Below are 12,257 nucleotides of genomic sequence, written 5' to 3'. Positions count from 1 at the left end.
GCAGTCTATGGTCCAAACCTGTATGACTTTTATTAATCTGCTCAACAAAAACAGAACAAAATTCATACAGATTTGGAAAAAAAAATTCTGATACAGCGTTGCATTAATCCAATTAACTTTAATCGTCTGGCCAACCAAAGTTCTTCTTTTGTCTTCTAAAGATCAAATTAGTCATTCAGAATGAAATCAGAGTGAGCAAGTGATGACAGCATTCTCATTTTTTTGATGAACTATCAAAAGTGGTATAGTAAAATTTGGTTGCCAGAAAAGCACATCAAGCTTGCAAGACTACAGTTGGCTGCCAAAGGATTTGTTTCTTTTATTAGCTGTTATTGATTTCCGAGGACCTCTAAACTGTGGTTGCAACCTGATCAGAGGATAAGGAAAAATATAGGGTTCATATTCGTAAACATTTGCACTAGGTTACAGCCGGCCGTAATGTGGAGGATGTCAACAGCTGAGCAGCCTCAGAATTTAGCTTAAGCCACATTAGCTGCTGGCTACGACACACACTATCCACCTCTTAAAGAGCCATCAATTCTAACTGTCAGAGTAGTGATCTGCTGTCTCAGGGCCCACAGCCTGGATTTAGTGAAGACCTTATCCGCCACTAGCAGCTGAGAGCCTGGGACCAATAACAGAAAGCAGAGGGATTTGAGAAACCCAATGCATCTGATCCATGTTAAACTGTTGCGCCATAAGAACCAAACCCTCTCTTATTTCAGGTCCTTGGCTGACCTAAATGACATAAATATATTAAGCTGTAAATAAGGTGGCTTGTTTACGTTGATGAACTCTAAGGTGTAGATCGCATAAATAGAGCACTTTGTGTTTGCCAGACATCACCTGTTTTCCAGACTCCAAAACCAGACAAAAAGTGGCTAAATATACCCAAGACTCTCACTGTATGTTTACCCACAGATTCTAAGCAAGAGTGTTACTGGCTCCATTTGAGATGACTCAACAAGAGACATTGGTGCATTTCTGTGTTTTTTTTTGTGCTGAAGGAGCAAAGGGTACATCTGACTGTAAATAGTTAAGTGTGTACCTAAAGTGAAATTAGAAACACCTTACCTGCTAAAGTGTAATCCATGTCAAAGCCAAAGCATTTAATCTTTTCCATGGCCAGACTTCTGTTCACAAACACTCTGGGGAAGAAAGTAAAACAGTTAAAGGTGTTTCAGCCACAATTTTCTGTTAGATTAAAAAAAAAAACACTGCGCTATTTTTGAAAACAGGCTAATTTTACAGCACCCCTAGTAGGGCTACACGGCAATGTAAAAATACAATATTGTAATATATTGTTTTTCTTCAATATAAATGTAATTTCACCATATGACTTCAATAGCTCTATATGGAAAGAATCATTTCAGATTGACTGGGGTAATTTTGTAGGGGAATGAACCATGCACAAAATTTAATAAACAAATTACAAGCATAAATCAATACAATAGAGCAAAGATAGAAGTAAAAAAAAAAGGCGCTCTATGGTTTTCCGGCAAGTAAAACCATATTCAGGTACAGACATGTAAAAATCTAATGCAAAATAACACAGTATAGTCCTGATTGCATGAATAATTCAATAAAATAATCTTGATGAAAGTTACAAAATATACATTTTCCTGCGCCTGAACGCGTTAAGCACTTACATGCTCAAACAGTCATTGGCCTTAAAAACACATTTAATAAACTTTAACTCCATTAAGATTACACTCTACAAAATCGCATGCATTCTGAACTGTGGCTCTTGGTTAACTATAAGCCCATCTTAGAATTACAGATCCTGCAATGTGACTAGGGCTGGACGATATTGGAAAATCCGATATTACGAAATTTTATTTTCCTGCAATATGAAAAAAAATGGTTTAAAACAGCTATATTTGATGGTTTTCTAGGTAGTCTAATGGTATTTTAGTACAGAAATTGAATAATCACAATGCAATTATTTTGCTTTGTCTCATTTCTAGTTCAAATATCCAAAAAAATTTATATCAAGAGAAAATATTGTTTGTTTTCAACTTGAGAAGAAATAAGTAAAAGTTAAGACTTTTTCCTTTAAAACAAGGAAAATTATCTACAGGTATAATTTTTGGCATAAATTATATATATTTTGTATAAATACAGTAATTCAATACACCATTACCACCTCGCTCAAAAATGTAAATAAAAAAAAAATATTTGATTGGGGGGCCCTTAAATAATTTTCCTTTTTAAAGCTTGACTCTTCTGTAGTTACATTGTGTACTAAGACCAGCGGAAAGTTAAAAGTTGCTATTTTCTAGGCCAATATGGTATAGGATATATATGGCGTAATGATTAAGGAACTTTACTGCAGTGTCATGACCAAGCCCTACACTAGCACCAACAGTCAGAACCTGCATAATAAATGCACAAAAAAATGGTAAAACTCAACTATTGAACTCTGTGAGCCAACAATGAGCCATTTGAGTATTTTTTTTTTTTTTTTTTTAATAAAGTCATAATTTTCTTAGAATTTTATAAGAACAATTTTATATCAGTTATATCAATACGTCAATCTCTGGAGAACTAATACAGTTTTCAAATGCTAAACAATAAAAATGTATTTCATAAATAAAAACTAAAAGAGCATATTTATGCGCTGTTTTGCTTTTAATAAACCCATTTTAAAAACGACTACAGTATGACATTTCAGCCAATAAATACACTCCTCTCCCATGTGATGGAGTCAACATGCTAAGAGTGAGCTGCATTTATTTTGCACACTGACAGCTCTATGCCTCAGCTCATAAGCCATGACATTTAATGCTAGGATAGGAACACAAACGGAAATTTGAATCACTCTCTGTGCATGCATTTAATCTGATACTGACACAGATAAACCTCCGGCAATAACGGACATACATGAGTGTATGTGCTGTCACTGCAACAATAAGTTTATGAGAGACAAGTTTAACTTCAGTGACATCAAAAATAATAACTTTCAGTGTTTGCAATCTGAATACAGATTTTTTCAAGAACACAAAAACAAGAAATTTTTAACCTTAGAAAAAAAAAATCATTTTATAAAAGCCAAAATTCTATCAAAAAGACAAGTAATTGCTACCAAAAAACTACTTTGCCCAATCCTACCTTGTGGTGGTGTAACATTGGACTATATCCCATGATTCACTTCTCCAGGCAGAACCTGCGCGCTGCATTCTGAGTGTCTGTCTCTGCTCTAGCTGGTCTGTCAAGCCCATTTCCCTGTTACCCCCACAGCTCCAACAATAGCCCCCTCTCTTTGCTTTCTTGTCATTCAATTTCTGACTTGTTGCAAAATCAATTGTGCCAGTTCTATAGCATTCTCTGTTGTTGTGCCAGTTGTTGAGTTAGGGGTTGTTTGCTTCCCTTCAAAGACATCTAGAACAATCAACAACAGCAGGAAGAACCAGGCAGCAGCAGCAGCTCAGACAACAGAGTGTGGATCACTAGTTAGAGACAGCTGGTAAACAGATTACTCTTGAATCTACAGTGAATCCCTATTGTCGTTCTATTTGGAAATAGGCTACTTATACTGTACCAGAGACAAAATAAATGGGAGGAGACAGACCACTCCTATATAATCAATGGAAAATATATGACTGTTGTGTAAATAGAAGCCTTGCCATTGGGATAAAAACATCAGTCACCCTTTCTGACTTTGTTTACATCAAAATGACAACTTTGAATGGGAGTTGAGCATTGGTGGCAGGCGTTATTTCTGATTGATTGGTAATGTTTTATCATAATATTACAGTTCAGAAAGTGAAAAGTAACAAACTGGGAGAGTGTGGGATTAAGAAAGGTTCCAGAGCAAGTAATCAAAGTTGGGTCAGAGCATTTTCTATAAGGTGATAGGCTCTGAAATAAATTTCTGACTTAATAAAAATCAGCATATCAACAAGGCTGATAAATTTATGTGAATGAAAGAGGGGCATAGTCAAATTGTATTCTCAGACTAACATTTGCCATTTTGTTCAATGATTCCAGACAAAGGTGTAAGCTCTTTAAGGAAACATCTTTGCCTGCAGAAAATGCTGATTTTGACAAACAGATTGTGTTAATTAATGCAATAAACAGCTCATAATAAGTTAGTACACAACCCAAGGTTTCCGAGACAAGGTTTAGGTGACTGTCATCAGAAACATGTTTGTTGTGCTGGTTGAAAGCCTCTTCACATTCCGATAGTAATGATTAAAGTAAGTGTTCTGAATATATTAATATTCATTTAAGGCGTAGGACTAAACAAATGTTTGTCCTATCAAAATGTTCAGGCCGAACATTACGATCAATATGTCAACATATGTAGATTAGTTTAACTGCGCACCCTGCTTATGCAGATAGATACATTCTGTGCAGATAAATGTTCATGACAGACAGAGTGACATTGGCAGGCAAACAACATCAAGCTGACTTTCTTTCTGAAATACCAATGTAAGGCGGCCTTGTATCCATGAAAAGAAAGATGGTCTATGAAAGTCCTCCTGCGCCTTAATAAAGCAGGATCAAAACCATTCTAAAACCAAAATCAATATTGGAGTCATTTTTTGCAGGCTGGAAGAATGACAATATTAATGCAGTATTTCTTGTAGACAATGATTTTTTTTTTTGTCATGCAAAGATTGTTTAGATTGTGTTGCTTTATGAATTATCTTAAATACAGTGACAAAGCCGCTTTTCCAGTATCAGGTCAAACGGTCCTTTTTGCTTAGCAGTTTCATTCTATGCTGATCTGGTCCAATCAGCACAGAAATGTTTTCATTATCCACTATAGTGCTGATAGCATAATTCTTTGGATTTATGGTCACTGCCTTGGAAACATTTCTGTAATGTAAACAGCAATAGGGACAACAACAACAGGGTTTTAAGCAACAACTTAATTAGTATAAAATTAAATTTTCCAAAAGGATTTTAAGTTAAGAATTGTACTTTTATAAAGTAATATAAAGTTCTCACCGGTGAATGACTCATGATATTGTCTTATAATGTTGTCTATGGTCATCTAAACAGTGCGCCTTCATGACTTTAGGAGGCAGGGCTTTGGATGACAGTTTGCATCTAGGGAGGGATATGCATTTTCAATGCTATCATGCTAAAGTTAGCATTTCCTAGATCTGCTATTGCACCTTTAATTGCTGAAGGCCTAGTCCTGACTTAATCTAAGCCTTGTTTGTGAAACTAGACCTTGGTGTGTTCACAAGGTTTGTACTTACAAGTAGGTATGGGCTGGTATAAATGTCTGACGGTATGATAACCTTGGATATAAATGTCACGGTTTCACAGTATTGTGATTACGGCTCTAAAATATATTCTTTTTAAATGTCTGGGTAAAAAAAAAAATCTTTTTCCGTTTTGAACACAATATATTTTATTTTAAGTAACATTAAAATATTTTTGGACCAGTAAACATGTCAGGCTAAATAATAAAAGTGAAGCATTGACTTCTGCTGTCTTCATTGAAACATGAACTTAAAAAGACATCTTTGGATATCTTTCTTTTCTGTAGATATAAAGTAAGCCACTGCACTGTTCAGGTCTATAGCATGCTTGATTGTTGGTGCTTATGTGATTTGTTTTTCAGATATTTGCCAAGTATCTTTTGATATAGAAAGGGTTATTTTCTGCTGAAGATACTGTTGCCCTAAAAACCTAAATAAAAAAGTCTTAAAAACATGATAGATAGATAGATAGATAGATAGACAGACAGACAGACAGACAGACAGACAGACAGACAGACAGACAGACAGACAGACAGACAGACAGACAGACAGACAGACAGACAGACAGACAGACAGACAGACAGACAGACAGATAGATAGATAGATAGATAGATAGATAGATAGATAGATAGATAGATAGATAGATAGATAGATAGATAGATAGATAGATAGACAGACAGACAGACAGACAGACAGAGTATATATACCTTAGGAATGGTATAACAGAAAATTGTATCGTTTTAAACCTTACAACCGGTCATCATCCCATGCCTACTTAGAAGAGAATAATTCAAATGTCATGTAACTATATGTAATGACTAATAAGAACAATCACTACAATTTTAATTTTGAACAAAATAATCAGTATTATCAGTTTAACCATTATGCAAGATGAAGTGTGATTAGTTGAATGACTAAAATTAACCTGACCTAGACGAAAGAGAACAAGACTTTGAAAAATAATGAAAAATACATTTGAGACAGGACTAAATGAGACTAAATTAATCTGACAAAATAAACATTCCATTAGTCCATTACATTTAAACCAAGTCACACAAAGCTGACAAGTTTTTCACAGTACAATACACCAGATAACACCACTGCCTTTGGACCTCAAATAGACTGACGGACCCTGGAATACCTGCCATGACACTCACGTTTTCTTTTTCTTATCTCCACCCACTTATCTGAGTAATGGAAAAAAGGCAGTGAACTTTTGGCTTCAGCACAGAGAAAATGTAAAGTCAAAGTTCACACATAGTGTACACTCTCTTTTACACAAGTGACCTTTAGTTGGATTAAAGCCAAAACAGTAATGTGTGCTAAAAGAAGCATGTTTCTTTGTGAAGAACCAAATAGCACAGAACTTATCAATTAAAGATTACAAAATGCCAGTTCCCAGCACAAACTCCATATTTGTGGGGTTGCAAACGATTCTCTATGTTCTTCCATCACATGTTCTACCCGTGCCTGTTTTCAGTATGTACTTTCAACCTTAGCTGCAGGGTTTGAACTATAATTAGATAACTTCATGCTTTATTTTAGCTTTAAAAAATCCATATTTACCAAGGGAGTTACTGTCTAAATAAATGCATCTTTTCTTAAAAGAGTTGCTCACATTTTTAACTTACCACATAAGCTGCTAAAATCATGAAGTATGTGCTTATGGATCACTCAGTGAAAACTATTATAAACTCTCAAACTCCACCCGCTCTTCAAAAATGTGTGGACTGCAAACAAATTACACTTCTTCTAAACAAAAAGAATTAAAGTATCTTTGCAAATCTACAAAATGCAGTTTCCTTCAGAGTACACGATGTCCCTGAATTTAAATGGACTAATCCATCTTTCTAAGCCTAGTGACCCAATTTTTAAACAGCTATTATACGGTTTGGTTACTTGTCTGATTTACCTATGATAGGCCTCTCTTCTGTATTTCTTCATCGCCAGGCCATCCATGTTTGCCGGGAGGTCTGCATAGTCCTGAAGTCGATCACTCCATGATGTTGTCATCGTTAAATCTGTCAGTTGGGATTCTGTAAAGACATTTAAATCATGTATTAAAGGGACAGCTCATACAAAATACCTTTTTTTGGGGGGGAGGATATATATATAAAAGAAGATATTTTAAAGAATGTGGGAAACCGGTAACCACTGACTTCCATAGTAGGAAGCCAATAGTAACTGGTTCAACAACAACAAAAAAAAAAGAAAATAAAAGAAGAAAAAAAACTGGTTTGGATCAAGTCAAGAATGAATAAATGATGAAATTATTCATTTATTTTGCATGAACTATTCCTTAAAATACTTTAGGAATTAAAGGCAATGCTTTCTATGTGATTTGTCCTTCTTATCTAACTTAGGCATCAAAAGATCCCATTAACCAATAAATAAATGTAGATTTTTTTAGATTGGATTAGTCTTTATCTATAGATTCGATCACAGGCCACAACACAAAGTGTGTCAGAACAAGTACTAACTTGTCATCTAATTGCATCAGAATCAAGAAAGACAAAACTAACAACTTAGTGATTTGATTATCTAAGTGATTTAAATAGAAAGCATTAAGCCTTGAATCACTCTGCATTGCTGTTTGCTTCACACACAAGAAAAGCATTAAGTTATTGTGAAATCTTTTCCTAAATATTAAATCTTAAATTGCATTTGCACAACTTCTAGTAAATATATGATACTTCCAGATATGCGATGCCAATTTAAACAACCCCATTGTTTGAAATTCACTGTTATTGGTATGGAAACAGTTCAAGTATGTGAATAAAAGGCAGGCAAGAAACCAGAAAAGAGACAACTGATATTTTCTAGCCTCTGAAGCTTGAAAGAAGTTAATTTACACCTCAAAACAAATCAAGCACCATCCAAACCACCTAAGCAAGATGAATGTCAAGTAGCATAGAAGCTTGAGTCAGCATACTGGGGCCAGTGGCCTTCACAAAGGCTGACTTGCACAAACAAGCCGGAGACCTTAAGGGCAATGGAAAGAGATTTTTCCCACCAGTCGTTTTTTTTTTATGATCGTTCTGCAGAGGATAAAAGCAGTGATAGCTTGCTCTTAGAATAATGTTTTCTCACCACTTGTCTTTTTCAAATATTTAGACATGCCCCTTAAGGCAAACAACAGAAAAAACAGGCCATTGCCAAAAAAGTAGGTTAAAACTGCTTCAGTAAATCAGCAAAAGTAGACCAAGTAGGCAACTATAATAGCTCACTGTGGACACTGATTTGCTTTAATTTTGGGGGAAAACTCTTCGGGGGCAAAAGACTTTTCTTTCAGCTTGTATGAACTTGGTCCTTGAACCATTGGAGCAAAGTTAGTTTATATTCACACATTCAGACTTTTACTGTCCAAATATAATTTCAGAAAAGTATTTTTTGCCAATTCTAAATTGGGAAATCATATTATCAGCCAATGACTATTAAAGTACACCATTGTTGACAGTCAGTTACATAGAGCTAATGTTGCTTAAAAGTCATTCGTTTCGATTGAAGATATCAATTTCAGAACGAATATTCAAAGACTATATGGTAAACAATATAGGGATCGTGTCTCAAGTTGTGCTCATAATCTGTATTAGCTTTTTTTAAATTCTGCCCTGCTATTTTATTGAATGCCAAAGTCTGAATGTGAAAATATAAAACCAAATTTATTCCAATCCTTGAATGAAGAGATGCATAAAAAGGAAAAAAACTCTTTTTTTAAGCAAGTTGTTTATATTGGCAAGATGTTATGTCATGGGAGAAGTTCAAGGTTGATTGGTTTTGTTATCTTTGCTTCATGTTTCACAATATTTAAGCACAGCTGACTCACAAATAGAATAATTTACACACGTTTTACCCAAATTGAGTTGTGGCAAAATCACCTTCTTGCAACATCTCACAAACAGCAGCAGGAAGACACAATGGAGGCTAAAACTCGCCCATATACATATCTACCTGAAACAGTTTGTTTACTTGGGCTATATAGATGCCATTTTCGAGTGATAATCACAAAAAAGTTACAGCTCAAAAACAAGGACAAAGCCCAAGAGGACGTTATAAAGGCTAGCTGGTAGGCAGCCTTAGCATTTTCTTCGAAAACGGCTGAAACCGAACTTGACAATGAAGACGATTAAGCCTTTTTGTGATGTGTAAAGGATGTATTTTCGTCAAGCATCCACGATGCTTTAGATCGAGGCTTATATGTTGTTTATTTACGCTCTAGTAAAATGTATTTTTACTAGAGTTCTTTAAACCCCGGACTAAGCTCACAGCACAACGATAAACATCACCGTGAGCTTCGCGCACAACATCAAACATCGCCGATCTTTTCACGTAAACAAAACAGACGCAAAAAGACAGCCAAACGCTCCAAAGAAACCACTGACATTACCAACAGTAAGTTCAACCCGATCCGCTCACTCACCTTCCGTGAAAAGCACAAAAAGCTCAAGTGCACGAGCAGCGCTGTAAACCGCGGTCACTTCGGGAAATATCAATGAGACAGAATGCGATACAGTAGCTATTCAAGTGAAGCTGCGAGTCTTTACTGTTATTGTGAATCAAAAGCTCGTCTTTTCATAACCGAGCTGTAAGCAGTTGTTGAGAGCAGGACTAGGCGGTGCTTGCGCTGCTACATCCAGAGGAGGAGGAGCGAAAACCTGTCATCACATCAGAGACGGTGAATGTGAAGGCGGGACAGTAGGCAGATCTCTTGAAGATGGTTGGCCTGCTGATAACTCGTTGTTTACAAGATTTATTTAAAACCTGTTTACTTACAGTACATGTTTAAATGTAAAAAAAAAAGTTCAAATGATAGAACAGTTTTGCGCAATAAAACAATAACATTGTGAAAAAAAATAAAATAAATAATAAATAATAATAAATAAATAAATAAATAAATAAATAAATAAATAAATAAATAAATAAATAAATAAATAAATAAATAGGTAGGCTGCGTGTTTTAAGTAAAATGTGTATTTATTTATTTATTTATTATTATTATTTATTTATTTATTTATTTTATTTATGCTACTCTACTGATAATGTATCTTTCAAACATCCAATTAGAAATTAGAACAAAATTACTTATTATCAGAGCATTTATTCGCAGAACTTAACAATAGGACAATATTCAAATGCTTGGTTTTTTATACTTTAAATGCTGTGGAAAAATACATATGCTGTGCATATTTTACACACTCAGCTATGGATTATAGATATGTTTGTTTCAGACAGATGCTATATAATATTTTATTGCAAGATTTGACACATGAAAATATATAGGTGCCTTTTAAATTTTATGATGAGGGCTCGTGAAATGGTTGTTCATGGCATTTAAAATACTGAAGACTCACGTTGTTTACATTGGTTATTGTATAATGAATGTTATAGCATTAATTATTATATGAACTTTAATTGTTTATAAATCAACAAAACAAAGATTATTTTGTTCTCGATGCATTATTCATATTCAGTTCAGTTTAATTCAAGTTTATTTGTATAGCGCTTTTTAGTATATTTTATTTTTATTTTATTTGTTTACATACTTCTGACAGTTTTGCACATTATTTATTCTCTGCTGGATTTTGCACAACAGTTATTATTATTATTATTATTATTATTATTATTATTTTTATTATTATTGTTGTTATTATTATTATTATTATTATTATTATTATTATTATTATTATTATTACTATTATTATTATTATCATCATCATCATCATCATCATCATTATTAGCGTGGACAGAAAAGAAAGAACTCCATTGTACAGGGAAACTGTTCCTTACTATGGATATTACAAAAAACACTTTGAACCTTGAATCGTTCACAATAATTATTGTCCCAAAGCAGCTTTACAAATGATGCACATTACTGTATATTACAATCAAAATCAGAAAAATAAGTTAGGGTGTTTAGGTGCTACTGCTAATTTGAGAACTGACAATAGAAATCCTGGTAACATTTTACAACACAGTAAAGTATTAACATAAATTACAAGCAATAGAAGCATGGAAATCCTGTCATCATTTACTCACCCTACTTGTCACAAATCTGTTTGGGTTTCTGTTCTTCTGTTGAACACAAATAATTATTTTTTTTTATTATTTAACCTGTAACCATTGACTTACATACGCAAAAAAGTTGTTGTTTTTTGTTGCTTGTTCAAACTACTTATTTAAAATGAGCTGAAACCATTTTTGAGAATTATTTTGGCTGATTTAATTCAATTAATTGTCTTAAGTTCAATCTACTTAAATTTATTAAGTTAACTTAAGACACCATGAAGGAATTGTGTGAAACCCTGTATTTTTTACAGTGGAGTATTAGTTTTTTCTGTAATGGATGTCAATGGTTACTGTTTTTTTTTTAAACATTATTCAAAATACCTTATTTTGTGTTCAAGTGAGATCACTTTAATAATGTAGCAGGCCTACAATTTTTGTATTTTAAAGTGTAGTAAAAGATGAAATGAAGAAGAACAACACTCTCAGAAATAAAGGTAAGCTGTCACTGGGGTGGTACATATTTGTACTTGAAGGGTCCATATTCAAAAGTATATATTAGTACATACAAATTTTAAGAGGAACACTTTGTACTTTTTAGGTACTAATATGTACCCTTGAGGTATTAATATGGACAAGTAAGTACAAACTGCCCCATCATAGACTACTGTGAATGAATACCCTTATTAAAAAAGTAAAAATTAAAAAATTAAATTTTTTGAAATATATTAACTGGTGCTGGGCATCGTAACTTATTTTGTTAGATTAGCTCCAAATATGGCTTCAGTGCTGACTAATCTGATGTATATGCATAAATACAATATTATAAAGCATCCTATAGAAAACATTAATTTAAAAGAGAGATCTATGAGGGAGGTACTCATTTATGCTGAGCACTGTATATGTACTTTATAATTGTATTTTTATAGATTTACATAAAACAGAAATATAAACAACAACAGCAAAAAAATTTATAAGTAAAGAAAAATATCTCCAAAACTACTCTCTCCTTCAGCTCACCCCACAGGCTTTCAA

General features: G+C 33.8%; 1 protein-coding gene across 2 annotated transcripts in view; it reads right to left on the bottom strand.

Moving 5' to 3' along the window:
• nt5c2b (5'-nucleotidase, cytosolic IIb) overlaps window positions 1-9,833 on the bottom strand; it is a 48,583-nt gene extending 38,750 nt beyond the window's left edge. For both annotated transcript variants that reach the window (XM_056458361.1, XM_056458352.1), the window contains exons 1-3: window positions 9,640-9,833; window positions 7,132-7,255; window positions 1,075-1,148 (exon numbers count right to left, since the gene is read on the bottom strand). In XM_056458361.1, coding sequence (XP_056314336.1) covers window positions 1,075-1,148; window positions 7,132-7,232 — 175 coding nt within the window. In that variant the 5' untranslated portion in view covers window positions 7,233-7,255; window positions 9,640-9,833. The remainder of the gene's footprint in view (window positions 1-1,074; window positions 1,149-7,131; window positions 7,256-9,639) is intronic.
• Window positions 9,834-12,257: the final 2,424 nt, after the last annotated feature.

The sequence above is a fragment of the Danio aesculapii genome, chromosome 1 (genome assembly GCF_903798145.1).
Source record: "Danio aesculapii chromosome 1, fDanAes4.1, whole genome shotgun sequence".
NCBI lineage: Eukaryota > Metazoa > Chordata > Actinopteri > Cypriniformes > Danionidae > Danio > Danio aesculapii.
Note: the sequence above shows the minus strand (reverse complement) of the source record. Positions and strands in the feature narration are given on the sequence as shown.